At 51.3% G+C, this 17,901-nt stretch overlaps 2 protein-coding genes across 2 annotated transcripts; one reads left to right on the top strand and one right to left on the bottom strand.

Moving 5' to 3' along the window:
* Positions 1-333: 333 nt before the first annotated feature.
* Positions 334-3,175, top strand: pdzk1ip1 (PDZK1 interacting protein 1). Its single transcript, XM_028403196.1, has 5 exons — positions 334-642; positions 1,072-1,198; positions 2,081-2,143; positions 2,241-2,309; positions 2,606-3,175. The coding sequence occupies exons 1-5, from the start codon at positions 576-578 to the stop codon at positions 2,676-2,678; spliced, it is 399 nt and encodes a 132-aa protein (XP_028258997.1). The 5' UTR covers positions 334-575; the 3' UTR covers positions 2,679-3,175.
* On the bottom strand, positions 3,026-17,239 carry LOC114434663 (multiple PDZ domain protein-like). Its single transcript, XM_028403996.1, has 20 exons — positions 17,225-17,239; positions 16,237-16,488; positions 15,338-15,429; positions 12,066-12,150; positions 11,889-11,978; positions 11,696-11,809; positions 10,969-11,034; positions 10,749-10,830; positions 10,568-10,674; positions 10,170-10,253; positions 9,850-10,043; positions 9,619-9,766; positions 9,383-9,469; positions 9,120-9,261; positions 8,297-8,331; positions 6,708-6,830; positions 6,496-6,600; positions 6,035-6,138; positions 5,570-5,693; positions 3,026-5,248 (listed from the first exon to the last, which is right to left on the bottom strand). Exons 1-20 carry the CDS (start codon positions 17,237-17,239, stop codon positions 5,102-5,104), a joined length of 2,196 nt encoding a protein of 731 aa, XP_028259797.1. The 3' UTR covers positions 3,026-5,101.
* Positions 17,240-17,901: the final 662 nt, after the last annotated feature.

Below are 17,901 nucleotides of genomic sequence, written 5' to 3'. Positions count from 1 at the left end.
TCAATAAAATGTGACATCATATAAAAGCTGTTTCCCTGGTCTGATGAATCTGTCCTCCTACATGCTGCGGCTGTTTCTCTGCTGCTTGTTCAGTCTCACAGCGTTTTATTTTGAAAATCTACCAGAAACCCTGTGGTGCCTGGCTTCCTGTCCGCTCATTGAGTTTGGGTCAAACTGAAGCTTCCTATAGAACCGGTGCATCTGTGGAGCAGCGTGGAGCTGCTACGTGTCCGGTGTAAATACTCCCATTGACTGGAGCTGGTTCACAGCGGCTTTCGCTTCTGGTGTAAAGAGCGAGAGCTGCTGATCGTGTTTCCTCTCTGATCTGATTGGTCGAAGTCAGTTAGCTGGTGGTGACTGACAGATTTATTGAAGACAGTCTGAGACAAACACCCAGAGCTGCAGGCGGAGCCGACAGCAGAAACAATAAAACGTTAAACATTAACAGAGCGGACGTGCTGATCCTCTCACTCACACCTCCAACACTGACCTGCTGTCACACACACTCGTCCGCTCCACTCTCTCTCAGTGTGTCTGGAGTTTACTTTGCAGCTGTGTTTCTGTCAGACTCGGCGATGGAGAATCTGTCTGCACTGACTTCCTGTTTGCTGCTGGCGGTTGGCGTGGTGATGGCGCAGTCAGGTACGAGCTCTGTTCTGTAAACCAAAGACAGCACGGAGCAGTTCTGATGAACCTGTTATCTCTGTTCATAAAGTAATAATGATGTAAACATGAAAAGTGTCCTGAAGCTTCTGGAGTCAGAAACAGGTTCTGACAGAATCTGCTGCTTGCTGCAGGAATCAGCTCTTATTGTGTTACCGTGGTTACAGGTGAGGCGCCGTTCCACCTGCCTGCAGCTTTATGTTTTATAAAGATCAGACTGCACAGAACATGTCACAGTAACATGAAGAGCAGCTCTGAGAAAATGATCATTGACACAGGAGGAGTTAATGTTGAACTCAGCGCCTGGCTGACTACAGTAACCAGGTTCAACACATGTAATCAATCATTAAGGACACTGTCTTCAAAATGATCAGCTGACTGAGTGACCTCTGACCTCTGTGTGTGCAGCTCTGCCTCAGACCAGCGAGCGGCTGCTGCCTCAGTGGCTGACCGGCCTCATCGCCGTCTCCGGCTTCCTCTTCCTCGCCTTTGTGAGCTTCCTGGTGAAGAAGGCGTGGTGCGAGCAGTCCAGCAGGTGAGTTTATGTGACGGCAGCAGAGACGCAGGCAGAGCGTACGTTGCTGTCCATAAATCATATCAAATGATACTAGTGAGACGGACAACAGACGGTAGGCAGAGGACAGACCGCAGGTCAGGAGACAGAGACAGACCGCAGGTCAGGAGACAGAGGACAGAGACAGACTGCAGGTCAGGAGACAGACTGCAGGTCAGGAGACAGACTGCAGGTCAGGAGACAGAGGACAGAGACAGACTGCAGGTCAGGAGACAGAGGTCAGAGACAGACTGCAGGTCAGGAGACAGACTGCAGGTCAGGAGACAGACTGCAGGTCAGGAGACAGAGGACAGAGACAGACTGCAGGTCAGGAGACAGAGGTCAGAGACAGACTGCAGGTCAGGAGACAGAGGTCAGAGACAGACTGCAGGTCAGGAGACAGAGACAGACTGCAGGTCAGGAGACAGGGGACAGACTGTAGGTCAGGAGACAGAGGACAGAGACAGACTGCAGGTCAGGAGACAGAGGACAAACTGCTGGTCAGGAGACAGAGGTCAGAAACAGACTGCTGGTCAGGAGACAGAGACAGACTGCAGGTCAGGAGACAGAGGTCAGGAGACAGAGGACAGACTGCAGGTCAGGAGACAGAGGTCAGGAGACAGAGAACAGACTGTAGGTCAGGAGACAGAGACAGACTGCAGGTCAGGAGACAGAGACAGACCACAGGTCAGGAGACAGAGGACAGAGACAGACCGCAGGTCAGGAGACAGAGGACAGAGACAGACCGCAGGTCAGGAGACAGAGACAGACTGCAGGTTAGGAGACAGAGGACAGAGACAGACATGCTGCCACGGATCAAAGAAAGGAAGGACAGCAGGTGTCATCATTGGCTGATGTGTGCAGGAGGAGGAGCAGCGTGGAGGTCGCCGTGAGCACCACCAACCAGATGGATCTGGACCCCATCAGGTACCAGAGCATCTCCTCCTCCTCTTCCTCCTCCTGAGGGTGGAGTCCTGATGCTTCTTTCAAACAGTGGTGTCATCTTTTCTCCACCTGTGTGCAGGAGGAAGAACAGTAAAGAGTCCGCGAGAGACATGAGCAACACCTACGAGACGAGCGTGGACGTGCTCTGGTGAGACATCTGTCCCGTTGTCCTGTCACCTGTTGTCCTCTGTCCCCTGCTGTCTCCAGTTGTCCTCTGTCCCCTGCTGTCTCCAGTCATCCTCTGTCCCCTGCTGTCTCCAGTCGTCCTCTGCCGTCTCCTGTCGTCCTCTGTCCCCTGCTGTCTCCAGTTGTCCTCTGCCGTCTCCTGTCGTCCTCTGTCCCCTGCTGTCTCCAGTTGTCCTCTGCCGTCTCCTGTCGTCCTCTGTCCCCTGCTGTCTCCAGTTGTCCTCCGCTTTGAACAGTGTGAATGTTTGTGTCCATCAGGAGCAAAGACAACATGAGCGCCTACAGCAACCTGGCGGCTGACACCGCTGAGGACAGAGCCACTGCCATGTGACCATCCAGCAGGGATCCTATTGGCCGTGGGCCCTTTATGTTTGTCTGTCTGTGCCGCTCGTCCCAGGCGGGCGGAGCTTCTGCTGTGAGGAGTTCAGGGGTGATTTATTGTTGGTCATCAGCTGCAGTTTGGATCCTAACACTTCACTAAGGTCGTCGGGCTGTCGGCTGGTGAGAACTGTGCGACAGTTCACTGGTTCACTTCAGAGGTTCCTGAAGAACACTGGAACAGTTTGACCTCCAGAGGGCGCTGACACGTCAATCCGTGCTGCCTGTGAGCAGCAGCACCCCCTGCAGGTGAAAGGAAGCCAGCGCCTGGCAGGTTCCTCTAACAAATGATGACAGAGCAGCTTTGAATCAATTTTATTCTGAGGTTCTAATCATGAATCCACCTGTACTGAGAAAGCTCCATTCAGTTCTGTGTTCCCACATCATGTGACATCATTTCCTTGTTAATCATTCAGAGAACATCGTTAATAAAACGAAGCTGCTTCCTGACTCAACATGTTCATTTCAGATCAAAAAATAAATTACATTTATCACCAACCCATGTCTGATATGTAAAAGGTTCTGAACCAATCAGAGCTCTCCCTCAGCGAGCCTGACAGCTGCTAAACTGCTAACTAAGGTGTAGCATAGAGTTAGCAAAGCGGTGCTAACAGCTAGCATCACTGATGTGCTGCTGTTCGGCTGCGGTCACGTCTCAGCAGCAGGACGGTCCATGCATCAGCTAAGAGCTAAGCTAACGCTGCTCAGTCCACTCTGAAGCAGCTACATCTGAGGGCTGCTGGAGCTCCTGAGCTCCATCCTGCAGCCACCCACACCGACAAGCACGGGTTCAGACGCCTCCTCTGTGCAACTGTAATCTGGAAAATGGATTATAAATATAGATGTGACATCATCGCCTGATCAGGAGACAGAGGGCGGGAAGAGTCCACTTCTCCTCTGCCTTCCCTCTCCATGACAACAAGCACGTGGAAGACACTGTATTTGTTACCGGGGCAACCGGTGGTCTCCATGCCCACCAAGCCCTGAGAGACATCAACACGTAACACTCGGTGTGTATTAATATTTCATAACAACTCATTAGTGCCAGATAATGAGGGACAGGAGGACGGGGACTCTGCGGCACTGGGTCGGAGCGAACAGCACTCGGTGTGAGTGCTGCTCCAGCAGCTGAGGCTCACTGCTTCATGTTTCCAGGGCTGGATGTGAAATTCTAACAAAACACCAAAAATCTAAACCTGCATTATCTCTGAAAGCAGTGAGCCGCTCTGCTGCTAGCTGGAAGATACAAAAACAAGCAGGAACTTTCAGGGCGTTCCTCTGATCCATCCCGTCTGCACAAAGGTTCAGCAGCTCTCTTCCTGGCTCTGCCCGGGTGTCCCAGGCTCTGCCCGGGTGTCCCAGGCTCTGCAGAGGCCTTCTGACAAAAGTTAGAAGACTCTGCTGTGGACCCCCAGACGGTCCCTCTGACCCTGATACCAGAGCAGTGTTCTCCATATTTATAACAGCTAACAGCTAACCAGTGCTTTAACACGGACGAGCTAACATGCTAAGCTAACATGCAGCAGACACATTGTTCCCTTTTTGTTCCTCAGGCTCTCGTGCAGCCTGGACTCAGGACCCATGTTGAACATTGACAGAGTTTCTCAACCTGTTTGGGTCACATGGTTCAGTTGATCCAATGGATTACACACTAACCTCAGAAAAGCATCAGCCAAACCCTCCAAACTGAACCCTGAGCCACCTTTCACCTGGGTGGACACGGTCCGAGTCTCAGCAGCTCAACCTGACAGCACGGTGTCGCTAACATTAGCAGCATTAGCCTAGTTGTTTTTACAATGCTTTACATAGCTGCCAGCTGAGTGAATAGCTAGTGGTAGCATGTCCAGGCTAACTTCTTTTTATGATGCTAAGCACAGCTGCTTACCAAAGTGACTGAGGAGTATGGACACGTTACATTTATGTTCAGGAACAGCAATAAAAATCCATGACGTCATCAGTGGGCGTGTCGTACGGTGAGGTCAGTGAATCCCAGACCATTCATCTACGTCTGTGCTCCGCCTGGACCATGTTAAAGAAGCTAAAAGTGCACGATCCGCCATCTTGTTACATTTTAGCTGCCAGACCTCATCACACCATGTGAAGGACGCCATCATGTGACCCAACCCAGACGTCGAGAAACTTTGTTATGAAAGTGCAGGCTGTGCTGCAGAGTCAGAGTGTGTGTGTGTGTGTGTGTGTCTGTGTGTGTCTGTGTGTGTGTGAGGCCACAGTCTGATGCTGTTTGTTGTCTTTTTGTGCAGGTTGGGTGGTTCAGAGGTGGCGATCCAATGATTAAATGCAGTCCAAGAGTCAGAGTGTGTGTGTTCATACATGTGTGCATGCTGCTGGGAGTGTGTGTGTGTGTGTGTGTGTGTGTTATGAGAGGACGTCCAGTGTGACCGTTCCTTTCTGTCTCTTCAGAATGGCGACTGCCTGCTCATGTGTCGCTCCCTGCAGACTCTCTCCGTTCACCGTCAGGATCTGATCGCCTCGCTTCAGACGCCCGTCCATTGCTGCTGCGCCCTGAAACACACACAGACACACACACAGAGCTTTTAGCTCATGATGATGAACTAACTCCCCCCCTCAACTGCATCATCATCTGCAGAGGGGTTGTCATGGAAACACTCTAATAATAAGGAAGATGCTTTTCTGCAGTAGATCGCCGGCTGCTGCTGCGTCATGTGACCGTGGCTCTGCTGTATGACTTAAACAGCAGAACAACACTGCCACCACCAGGTCTGAGAGTGACCTGCAGCCCCGGCCTCTGAGGTTCGTCCAGCAGAGGGACAGCTGGACGAGTGTGTTGCTGTCACAGTGTAATCAGCTCTGGTGTGTCCTGACCTTGCTGAAGACGGTTTTGACATAGATGGGCAGGTCTCCGTGTGGACTGCCGAACCCGCCGACGATGCTGAAGCCGAGTCCCTCAGAACCTTTCTCCAGACTGATGCTGCGGGGCCGCGGACCTCTGAGCGGGAAGGGAGGAGTCAGTCCATCATTAAACACTCTGTGTGTGTGTCTGTGTCTGTGTGTGTGTGTCAGTGTGTCTGTGTGTGTGTGTCTGTGTCTGTGTGTGTGTCTGTGTGTGTGTCTGTGTGTGTGTCTGTGTGTTTGTGTGTGTCTGTGTGTGTGTGTTCATGTGTGTCAGTGTGTCTGTGTGTGTGTGTCTGTGTGTCTGTGTCTGTGTGTGTGTCTGTGTGTGTGTCTGTGTGTTTGTGTGTGTCTGTGTGTGTGTGTTCATGTGTGTCTGTGTGTGTCTGTGTGTTCATGTGTGTCTCAGTGTGTCTGTGTGCGTCTTTGTGTGCTCACTCGGGCTCCGGCGTGTGTGTGTCAGTATTGGCTGACATGCTGGAGTTGCTGGATAAGTTCTCCACCTGACAGGCGATGGCACTGATGTTGGTGTCTGCCACCACCTGAGACACACACACACACAGATACATTGAAACACACAGTACACACACAGACAGACACACACACACAGATACATTAAAACACACAGTACACACGCAGACAGACACACACACACAGATACATTGAAACACACAGTACACACGCAGACAGACACACACACACAGATACATTGAAACACACAGTACACACGCAGACAGACACACACACACAGATACATTGAAACACACAGTACACACACAGACAGACACACACACACAGATACATTAAAACACACAGTACACACACAGACAGACACACACAGCCTCTCAGTACACTGGGCTCATGTGCCAGCAGCCTGGTGGAGGGGGGTCTCCGCCTACCTGCAGGCCGATGCTTCCGTAGCTGTTCTTCAGCATGGTGACGACCTCGCTGTGAGACAGACCGTCCACAGACTGACCGTTGATGCTGACGATCCTGTCGCCCACCTGAACACACACACACACACACACACACACACACACTGAACTGATCATGCTCCATCATTCCTCCACACATCATGCATCTGCTCTGCCACGCTCCCGGCCGACCTGACCTTCAGTCGGTGTGTCTTGGCGGCGACTCCATTGGCCTGAATCATAGCGATGAAGATGGGGATGTCACCCAGAGGACTGCCCTTCCCCCCAGCAATGCTCACCCCGAGTGAGTCAGTGGTGCTCTGAGAGAGGAGACCAGAACGGGGTCAGAGACACGAACAGACCTGAGAGCAGGTTGAACAGGTCAGTCAGAGGTGGATGGTCTCCAGGTCTCTCAGACCGCCTTCTTTCACCTGCGTAATATTACTAAGATCAGGAGCATCCTCTCTCAGAGTGATGCTGAAAAACTCCTCCAGGCTTTTGTCACTTGCAGACTGGACTCCTGCAGCTCACTGTGGTCTGGATGTCCACATTACTCCATCAACAGCTGCATGACTGGCTCCATTGTATCTGCAGGACCTGATTGTACCATATGTTCCTAATAGGACACTCAGATCTCTGAGTGCAGGTTTACTAGTAGTTCCTAGGATTCATAGAAGCAGAATGGGAGGACGAGCTTTCAGCTATCAGGCACCGCTATTATGGAACCAGTTACCAATCTGGGTCCGAGAGGCAGACACTGCCTCCACCTTTAAGACTAGACTTAAAACTTTTCTGTTTAGTAAGGCGTACAGTTAGCCTTAGACCTAGTGTGTAGCACAGCTATGTGCTCTAGGCCTACGCTGTCAGGGGCACAAACATGATCCACTGAGCAGGTTCCCTCTGACCTCTGACCTCTGACCTCTCCTCTACTCTCCTTAGTCTGGCTCACACTGGTCTCAAGACCTGCATGCTGACCTGCAGTCCGGCCCGTGAAGTCTCTCTTGCTCTACATTGTCGGGGGGCACAAACATGATCCTCTGAGCAGGTTCCCTCTGACCTCTGACCTCTGCTTTTCTCTCCTTAGTCTGGCTCATACTGGTAATATCATCTCATAATCTGTGTTCACTGTCTTCCTGTAGTTTTGCGCCTCGCTCTCTCTCTCTCCTTCATCCTCTCTGTCCTGTCTCCCTCTTCTTCTCCTCTCTCTCTCCTTCATCCTCTCTGTCCTGTCTCCCTCTTCTTCTCCTCTCTCTCTCTCCTTCATCCTCTCTGTCCTGTCTCCCTCTTCTTCTCCTCTCTCTCTCTCCTTCATCCTCTCTGTCCTGTCTCCCTCTTCTTCTCCTCTCTCTCTCTCCTTCATCCTCTCTGTCCTGTCTCCCTCTTCTTCTCCTCCTCTACCCGGCCGACTGGCAGCAGGATGGTTCCTCCTTAAGTAGTCAGGTCCTGCTCAAGGTTTCTTCCTCTTAAAGGGAGTGTTTCCTGGCCACAGTGCTCGTAGGGGGTTCGGGTTCTGGGTCTCAGGCTCTGAGTTTCTGTGAAGCGCTTTGGGACCATGTTTGATTGTAAAATGCTCTGTATAAATAAAGCTGAATTGAACTGGTCTGGTCTAAAGATCACAGGAGGATTTCAGACTGGTTAGGGTCTAGCCTGGGCTCTGACCGGGTTCAGACTGACTGGATGTTCATGCTGCTTGTTCTTCTGACTAATGAAGGTTTTACACAGAACTGTGTGTCAGAGGTCACATGACCAGAAGTCCAGTTCACATTAACAGGAGGGACAACTTTACCCTGCTGATCTCCACCATCCGGACACCTGCATCACCTGAAAACACAGAGAGAGAGAGAGACACACAGTACACACACAGAGACACACACAGTGCACACACACACAGAGAGAGACACACACAGAGACACACAGAGAGACACACACAGAGACACAGAGAGACACACACAGTACACAGAGAGACACACACAGAGACACACAGAGAGACACACACAGTACACAGAGAGACACACACAGAGACACACACAGTACACAGAGAGAGACACAGAGAGTGAGACACACACAGTACACACACAGACACAGTACACACACAGAGACATACACACACAGACACACAGAGACACACATACACACACAGAGACACACAGAGACACACAGAGACACACAGAGACACACAGAGACACAGAGAGAGACAGAGAGACACACACAGACACACACAGAGACACACAGTACACACACAGACACACAGACACACACAGAGACACACAGAGAGACACACACAGAGACACAGAGAGACACACAGTACACAGAGAGACACACACAGAGACACACACAGAGACACACAGAGACACAGAGAGACACAGAGAGACACAGACACACACAGACACACACAGAGACACACAGTACACACACACAGAGACACACAGACACACACAGACACAGACAGAGACACACAGAGACACAGAGAAACACAGAGAGAGACAGAGAGAGACACACAGACACACACAGAGACACAGAGAGAGACACACACAGAGCAGAGAAACCTTGTGTCAGCCTCCTCAGTGTGATCAGCTGCTCTGATTAAAGCTCCTGCTGTGTGTGTCTACCTGCAGAGGAGGAAGTGATGTCACTGGTGGACTTGCTGTTGTTGTTGTTGAGGGGCAGATTGGAGGTGGAGGGGTCACATGACACCGGGCTCTGTGTGACAGGTGGAGCCCCCACACCTGAGCAGCTCTCACTGAGACTCTCCTGAGAGAAAAAGTGTTTCCTGTTCCAGTGTGACATCACAACAAACGCTATCTGGGAATGATGACATCATATCCTCACACCTGACCTGCACAGGTACACTACAACATACACACACACACACCTGGTTTCCCTGTGAGTTGCGTCTAGATGAGATCCAGGTTGCAGCTTTAAGTCGACCAAGGTCCAACAGGACTGGACCCCGGGCACACTGTAGAACACACACACAGACACACACAGACACACACAGAGACACAGAGACACACACAGACACACACAGACACACACAGACACACACACAGTGTCTCAGTTTTCGGAATGTTTGAATAATAATAATTACAATAACTGTTAAAGAGTCACCTTCAAAATGGCCGCCACAGCTTCCTGGGAGGCGTGTCTGGTGTCGTCACCGTTGACCGACAGGATCTGGTCCCCCTGCATCAGCCGGCCGTCCAGCTCAGCAGCGCCCCCCCTGACCACATCAGAGATGAAGACCCCACTGCCGCTCCTGCCACACACACACACACACACACGTGAACTCACTGGAAACTAAGCGAAGGAGTCAAAGACTTCCTGTGCTTCCAGACGGACCTCTTCCCGACGATGCTGAGCCCGAGCCCCCTGCCGCTCTTCTTCTGCAGTTCTACCCTAAAGATGTCCAGGTTCTCCTCGTCTCTGTACTGAGCCTCGTCTCGCAGCACCGTCAGATGAACCTTTGCCGGTGTATGGCGCAGGGCGCCGATTGCTTCCTCGTGCGATGCCCCACGAAGGTCCACGCCATTCACCTGAACACAGACACACAGGTGGTGGATGTAGGAGCTTTGTCTGTCCAACAGGGGGAGCCAGGTCTGCAGCCTCACATGAAGGTCAGCTGTTTAATCTGCTGGTGGAACACTGGGAGCGTGTGATACCTCCAGTATCTGGTCTCCAGCCCACAGCCGCCCGTCTCTGGCTGCGGCTCCTTCCTCATAAACCTCGTGGATCACGATGGCGTCCTGGTGGAGAGGAACAGTGGGAGCAGAGAGCTTATCTCATTTCCTCCAGCTGCTGCTGTGAACCGAGGCGTCACTGAGCTGCTGCTGATGAACAGTTTACAGCCTCTCCTCCACACATCAGCTGCAGAAGCTGAAGGTCAGCCATTACTCTCTGCACCTGTGTCATGTGACTGCTGCTCACACGTGAGGCAGACTCGTTTTATTTCACTGAGACCATGAAGAGGTTTGATGGATTATTTTAACAACAGATGGTGCATTCAAGGAGCAATGGAAGATTCCCAGTGTGTGTGTGTGTGTGTGTGTGTGTGTGTTACCAGCTGTGTGTCTCTTCCTCCTACTATACTGAGTCCCAGTCCTGATCGACCTTTACTGATCTCCAACACCGTCTCCTGTCCAGGAACCACTGCACAGCAAGACGGGTCTGAGGATGAAGAGGAGAGAGGTTACTAAAGGTCTGATGACGTGTGTGTGTGTGTGTGTGTGTGTGTGTTGTACCTCTGTTGACGGTGTGCAAATCTGGGCTGATCAGAGGAGTTAGTGCTGTATTTTTACTGGAGCCTTTGTGTGACCTGGAGGACTGCAGACACACACACACACACACACACACACACACACACACACACACACACTCTCCCTCTCAGATACAACACAGAAACTGTTCTTATATATATATGTGTGTGTGTGTGTGTGTGTGTGTGTGTGTGTGTGTTGTTACCTGAACCTCCAGGGGAGCCCTGGGAGCCTGCTGCTCAGTGTCTGCAGCCTCTGCAGCTTTTAGTGTCTGCAGGAGGAAACAGGCCGCAGGTCACATGGTGCAGTCAGGTCTGAGACGTTCTTTCACCCAACCACCCAACCACCCAAGCAACCACCCAACCAACCAAGCACCCAAGCAACCACCCAACCAACCAAGCACCCAAGCAACCACCCAACCAACCAACCACCCAACCAACCAAGCAACCACCCAACCAACCAAGCAACCAGCAACCACCCAACCAACCAACCAACCAACCAACCACCCAACCAACCAAGCAACCAACCAACCACCCAAGCAACCAAGCAACCACCCAACCACCCAAGCAACCACCCAACCAACCATCCAACCACCCAAGCAACCACCCAAGCAACCATCCAACCACCACAAGCAACCAAGCAACCACCCAACCAACCATCCAACCATCCAACCACCCAAGCAACCACCCAACCACCCAACCACCCAAGCAACCAAGCAAGCAAGCAAGCAACCACCCAACCAACCAGCCACCCAAGCAACCAAGCAACCAAGCAACCACCCACCCACCCAACCAACCAACCAACCAACCAACCACCTAACCACCCAAGCAACCAACCATCCAAGCAACCACCCAACCAACCAACCAACCAACCAACCACCCAAGCAACCAAGCAACCAACCACCCAACCACCCAACCAACCAACCAACCAACCGTGCTGTTTGTAAATGAAACCTTTCCGGCAGAGTCAGCCTCTCCCAGACTCTTGGGGGCGCTGCTCCTGCTCCTGTTCCTGATGTTATGCTCGGCCTCATCACTGGTCACTTCCTGTGGAGCAGAACACACACACGCACTTAAGTTCACGCTCAACTGTTTGACCCACAACCCTCTGCAGCCTCACACTGACCACTATGTCTGCCCAGGGGCGGAGCTTCAGGCTGTCGGGGCGGGGACCATCAGAGGGGGTGGGGACACTGAGTGGTGCTGGAGAGACACACTGAGACACACACACACTTATTTGAATGTGTACATTTTCTATGGTGGAGGTGACCAAAAGTATGTGGACAGAGGTGTATGTTGTTACCTCAGGGCTGACCGAGCAGAGGGTGGGAGGAGGAGGGGGAGTCGGGAAGGGGGGCACGGCCATCTGGTTTATGGCATCTTCATTTCTACAGAGAGAGAGAGAGAGAGAGAGAGAGAGTTGGCCTTAACACACACTCAGTGTTGGTTGTGAAAGAGAAGTGACGCTGTTCAAAATAGGAAGTGCAGCAGAACAAAAGGCTAAGCGACCACAGGGGGGCGCACTGTGTTTCAACGGTCTTAAAAAGTACGAGTGTGTCATCTGACTCATCACTTTAGAGGCCGTCAGACCCAGGACCCGCTGCAGGGTCTGCTGACTGAGAGATTCAGAGACAGTGACTGATCAGTGTCGTGATCAGTGTAGTGATCAGTGATCAGTGTCGTGATCAGTGATCAGTGTCGTGATCAGTGTAGTGATCAGTGATCAGTGTCGTGATCAGTGTAGTGATCAGTGATCAGTGTAGTGATCCGTGTAGTGATCAGTGATCAGTGTAGTGATCAGTGATCAGTGTAGTGATCAGTGTAGTGATCAGTGTCGTGATCAGTGTAGTGATGTGTCGTGATCAGTGTAGTGATCAGTGTAGTGATCAGTGTAGTGATCAGTGATCAGTGTAGTGATCAGTGTCGTGATCAGTGTCGTGATCCGTGTAGTGATCAGTGATCCGTGTAGTGATCAGTGATCCATGTAGTGATCAGTGTAGTGATCAGTGATCAGTGTCGTGATCAGTGTAGTGATCAGTGATCAGTGTCGTGATCAGTGATCAGTGTCGTGATCAGTGATCAGTGTCGTGATCAGTGATCAGTGTCGTGATCAGTGTCGTGAGAGTGTCGTGATCAGTGTAGTGATCAGTGTAGTGATCAGTGTAGTGATCAGTGATCAGTGTAGTGATCAGTGTAGTGATCAGTGTCGTGATCAGTGTAGTGATCAGTGTAGTGATCAGTGTCGTGATCCGTGTCATGATCAGTGTAGTGATCAGTGATCAGTGTAGTGATCAGTGATCAGTGTAGTTATCAGTGATCAGTGTCGTGATCAGTGATCAGTGTAGTGATCAGTGATCAGTGTTGTGATCAGTGATCAGTGTAGTGATCAGTGATCAGTGTAGTGATCCGTGTAGTGATCAGTGATCAGTGTAGTGATCAGTGTTGTGATCAGTGATCAGTGTCGTGATCAGTGTAGTGATCAGTAATCAGTGTTGTGATCAGTGTAGTGATCAGTGATCAGTGTTGTGATCAGTGTCGTGATCCGTGTAGTGATCAGTGTCGTGATCAGTGTCGTGATCAGTGATCCGTGTAGTGATCAGTGTAGTGATCAGTGTCGTGATCCGTGTAGTGATCAGTGATCAGTGTAGTGATCAGTGTAGTGATCAGTGTAGTGATCAGTGATCCGTGTAGTGATCCGTGTAGTGATCAGTGATCAGTGATCAGTGTAGTGATCAGTGTAGTGATCAGTGATGTGATCCGTGTAGTGATCCGTGTAGTGATCAGTGATCCATGTAGTGATCAGTGTAGTGATCAGTGATGTGATCCGTGTAGTGATCAGTGATCCGTGTAGTGATCAGTGTCGTGATCAGTGATCAGTGATCAGTGTTGTGATCAGGAGCTCTGCAGCTGTGAGCATCAGGAATCTGTCAGGAACTCTAGCTGCCTTTAAAGGAAACACAGCAGCCTGATAGGGGAGGATCCTGACTCCCCCCTCCTCCCCCAGCAGCTGTGACTCTAACAGCTCCTGATGGGATCATAACACTAATCCAAGTGAACAGGCCGCCTGTGAGCGCTCCACTGGGCAGCTGATGAGGGATTATGGGAGAAATCACAGCATCATCCTAACAACTGCAACAACAGCTCCTGTGTGACGGGGCAAAAACAACAACAACACCTCAGAGGAGGGGGAGAGGAGGGAGGAGGGGCTGCTGATACCTGCCGTCTGAGGACATCTGATGCCAGATGGTACAAATCCTCCATCAGTTTCCTCCAACCGCTGCTCGGCGTCTGAGCCGGCTTGTCTGATTGGAGTGTGTGGACACTTTCCGCCTGAAGCACAGTCCATGTGACCCTCTGCATGCTCCGAACGTTCCCCCGAAAGTGTGTTAGGGTCTGTCTCCTCTTCGTGCTCCAGGTCATCTGATCTGAGGTCAGTTCTCACATGAACATCTTTTAATAGTCCTTGCTCGCACGCCGACCTGTCAGCCACTGCTGTTAATGTGCCGCTGCGTCCTTGGTGAAGGTGGCGCTGACGGCAAACTGGATTTATGGGTCAGACCATCATTTTCCCTGCAAAGGGAGTGGGGAGTGTAACGAGCCTGATATCAGAGGTGCAGTCTGACCTGGTGGGGGCACTACAGGACACGTCCAGGCACCATCGTCTGAAGGACGGCTGTTTGAGAAATCTAGATCTTAAAACCTTTCATGATGAAGGAGCTGCTTTAAACACACTGAGTCTAACAGCATGTTTTTCTGATGGTAGATCTGTGCGTCCGTGCACGCTCCGCTCTGCAGCCTGCGATCAGCTGAGCCCTGCGTTACCGCCAGAAACCCACCGACGAGGAGTTTCTGCTGACACAGAAGCACTAAAAACTCTCTGCAGACATTTTTCACCCCAAAATAAAATGTCTGCACCAACCAGATTCTGGAACAAACCCTGCACTCCTCAGCACAACAGTCACATGACAGAAAGTCGCCAAGTGATTGGCTGAGCTGCAGACAGCAGGGGAGGAGCTGTTGGTTCATAAAGGCTGCGGTTTCAGTGATGTGTTGGCCTGCAGACACACATCACAGTGGCTGTCCACTCTGACATGACGACGCCACACTCTCTGTTTCCATGGCGATAAGCTCCAAAGCTTCTGGCCCTTTGACATCCCATTGCTCACCGCCGTGACGACCTTTATCCAGAGATAAATCATTCAGCAGCAACCCGTGGACACGACTTTAATGAGATTTGGTCACCTGGATGAACACGGGCGGAGCGGCGATGTCCTCCCAACACGACATCGGAGCGGCCGCAAGGAACCTCAGTACTGATCCAACATCCCGACATGAAACAATTAAAGGTAGGCTAGGAGATTTAAAGTGCAGAATGAAACCTCCCACCCTACCTTTAAATGTCACATCACCAACCCACACACCGACCTCTCTGCTGATCAGATTACCGTCAGTCATGACCTGCTGCCTGATAAAGGTGGAACTAAAAAGTGACCCTGAAGAGTCGCAGTGATGTCATAACACCAGGCGAAGCAGGCGCCACATGTGACCAGCTGTGTGTGAGCTGGGCCCTCCTACCTGAGCAGGATCAGCGTCACCTTGGCGGCGGCGCTTTTTATGATGGCCGAGGCATTCTGGTGACTCCGCCCATAAAGAACCTGGTTGTTTATCTGAGAGAGAAAGAGGGGGGGGGGAGGGGGAGAGTGTGAAAACTCACACACACACAATCAGACACACACACACACACAGACACACACACACACATACACACACTCAGACACACACACATACACACACTCAGACACACACACAGACACACACACACACATACACACACTCAGACACACACACACAGACACACAATCAGACACACACACACACACAATCAGACACACACAGACACACACACACACACAGACACACACACACTCAGACACACACACACACACAATCAGACACACACACACACACAGACACACACACTCAATCAGACACACACACAGACACACACACAGACACACACACAGACACACACACAATCAGACATACACACAGACACAGACACACACACACACAGACACACACACACACACACACACACTCAGACACACACACACAGACACACACACTCACAGACACACACACACACACTCAGACACACACACACACACACACAGACACACACACACTCAGACACACACACACTCAGACACACACAGACACACACACATAGACACACACACACTCAGACACACACAGACACACACACAGACACACACACAGACACACACACACAGACACACACACATAGACACACACACACATAGACACACACACACATAGACACACACACACTCAGACACACACAGACACACACACACAGACACACACACAGTATGCAGTGATCCACTGTGACGACATCAATGTTGGGGGGTCCCCGAGTCCTCTGAGTCCTTCTGGACTTTCTGCCTCCTCACCTCCAGCAGCTCGTCTCCAACCCGGATGCGTCCATCTCGGGCGGCAGCCCCGCCAGAATGGAGCCCGACCACGAAGATGCTGAGGCGGGAGCGGTCGCGGTTTCCGGCCAGGCTGAGGCCCAAACCCTGGCGCTCCTTCTCCAGCTCCACGCACAGCAGCTCCCCCTGCAGGTCTCCATAACGCTCACACCAGCGCTCTGCAGGAGGAGGAGGGGGGGCACACAGGTCAGTGGACACACACTGAAGCGCCACCTGCAGTTCACAGCCAGATGCATCAAATCAGCCTGTCCCAAGGATACTGACAGGTCCAAGAGGACAAAGACAACAAGGAGAACTGAGAGCAGCAGCATCAGGAGATAAGAGGAGGAGCAGAGAGGAATAAAGATGAAGGGGAAGGAGGTGAGGAGACGAGAGGACAGAGACGGGCAGAGGACTGGACCTGCTGTCAAACCTGTGAAATAAACAACAAGGAGGGAAACGTGAGTGAAATGTGGCAACAACCAGCCTGTCCACCAGGAGGCGCTGCTCGGCTCAAATCTATCAGAGGACATGCCAGAGAGACAGTTTGATGTTTGTGCCCATCCCACTCTGACGTGTTTCAAAATAAAAGCCTTAAACACAGTTCATCTGAACAGCTCCATTCAGTCTGTTCAGGGCTCTGCAGAGCGCCCTCTACAGCATGGACAGGACATCAGGACATCACCTCACCCCTTGAGGATCTTCATGACACATCATCAGTGGTGTCTGACCTCAGACTCAGTTAGTCTTATATTTATGACTTTTATTATGAGCGCTAAGCTAATGTGTGTTCACAGCAAACATCCAACACACAGAGCTCCTCCTGCTGTCACACACACACACACACACACTGCAGTGTGTCTGACAGCAGGGAGCTCTGTCACACACTGATGAACACACTGCCACACACACAGACACACACAGCTGATTTGTCTGCAGTATAACACACAGTGTGAGAATTCAGCCTCACACTCTGAGCTGCCATTGCTCACCAACCTTTAGCATTAGCAGCTTGTTAGCATGCTAGCAAGCATCTCTGTAAACACAGCAGCAGGTTGTGTGTGTGTGTGTGCACAGGAAGGTGACAGACCTAGTGTGTAGCACAGCTATGCTGCTCTAGGCCTACGTTGTCGGGGGGCACAAACATGATCCACTGAGCAGTTTCCCTCTCACCCTCTAACCTCTCCTTTTCTCTCCTTAGTCTGGCTCACACTGGTCTCAAGACCTGGATGATGACCTGCAGTCCGGCCCGTGAAGTCTCTCTTGCTCTACGTTGTCGGGGGGCACAAACACGATCCTCTGAACACCCTCTGACCTCTCCTCCACTCTCCTTAGTCTGGATCATACTGGGTAATATCGTCTCATAATCTGTGTTAACTGTCTTCCTTGTAGTTCTGTGCCTCGCTCTCGCTCTCTCTCTTTGCAGGTCTCAAGACCTGCATACTGACCTGCAGTCTCTCCTGTGCTCATCGACTTCACTAGCCCCTGCTGCTCATCTTTACTATCAAATTACTATTCCTACTTATGGACTGACGATATATATAGATATCTATTACAATATAATCACTGTTTCATCTTGCTGTCATGTTTGCTCTGTACTGTATCATGTTTGTATCATGTTTGCTCCTCTCTCCCTCTCTCTCTCTC

Source organism: Parambassis ranga, chromosome 4 (genome assembly GCF_900634625.1).
Source record: "Parambassis ranga chromosome 4, fParRan2.1, whole genome shotgun sequence".
NCBI classification, from domain to species: Eukaryota; Metazoa; Chordata; class Actinopteri; family Ambassidae; genus Parambassis; species Parambassis ranga.
Note: the sequence above shows the minus strand (reverse complement) of the source record. Positions and strands in the feature narration are given on the sequence as shown.

Coding starts and splice junctions, on each gene's coding strand:
- pdzk1ip1 (XM_028403196.1), top strand. CDS start 576: ATGGAGAATCTGTCTGCACTGACTTCCTGTTTGCTGCTGGCGGTTGGC. Junction 643..1,071: donor CGTGGTGATGGCGCAGTCAG/GTACGAGCTCTG, acceptor CTGTGTGTGCAG/CTCTGCCTCAGACCAGCGAG. Junction 2,144..2,240: donor ATGGATCTGGACCCCATCAG/GTACCAGAGCAT, acceptor ACCTGTGTGCAG/GAGGAAGAACAGTAAAGAGT.
- LOC114434663 (XM_028403996.1), bottom strand. Junction 10,831..10,968: donor GGGCTCCCCTGGAGGTTCAG/GTAACAACACAC, acceptor GTGTGTCTGCAG/TCCTCCAGGTCACACAAAGG. Junction 6,831..8,296: donor GGATGGTGGAGATCAGCAGG/GTAAAGTTGTCC, acceptor CTCCTCTCTCAG/AGCACCACTGACTCACTCGG.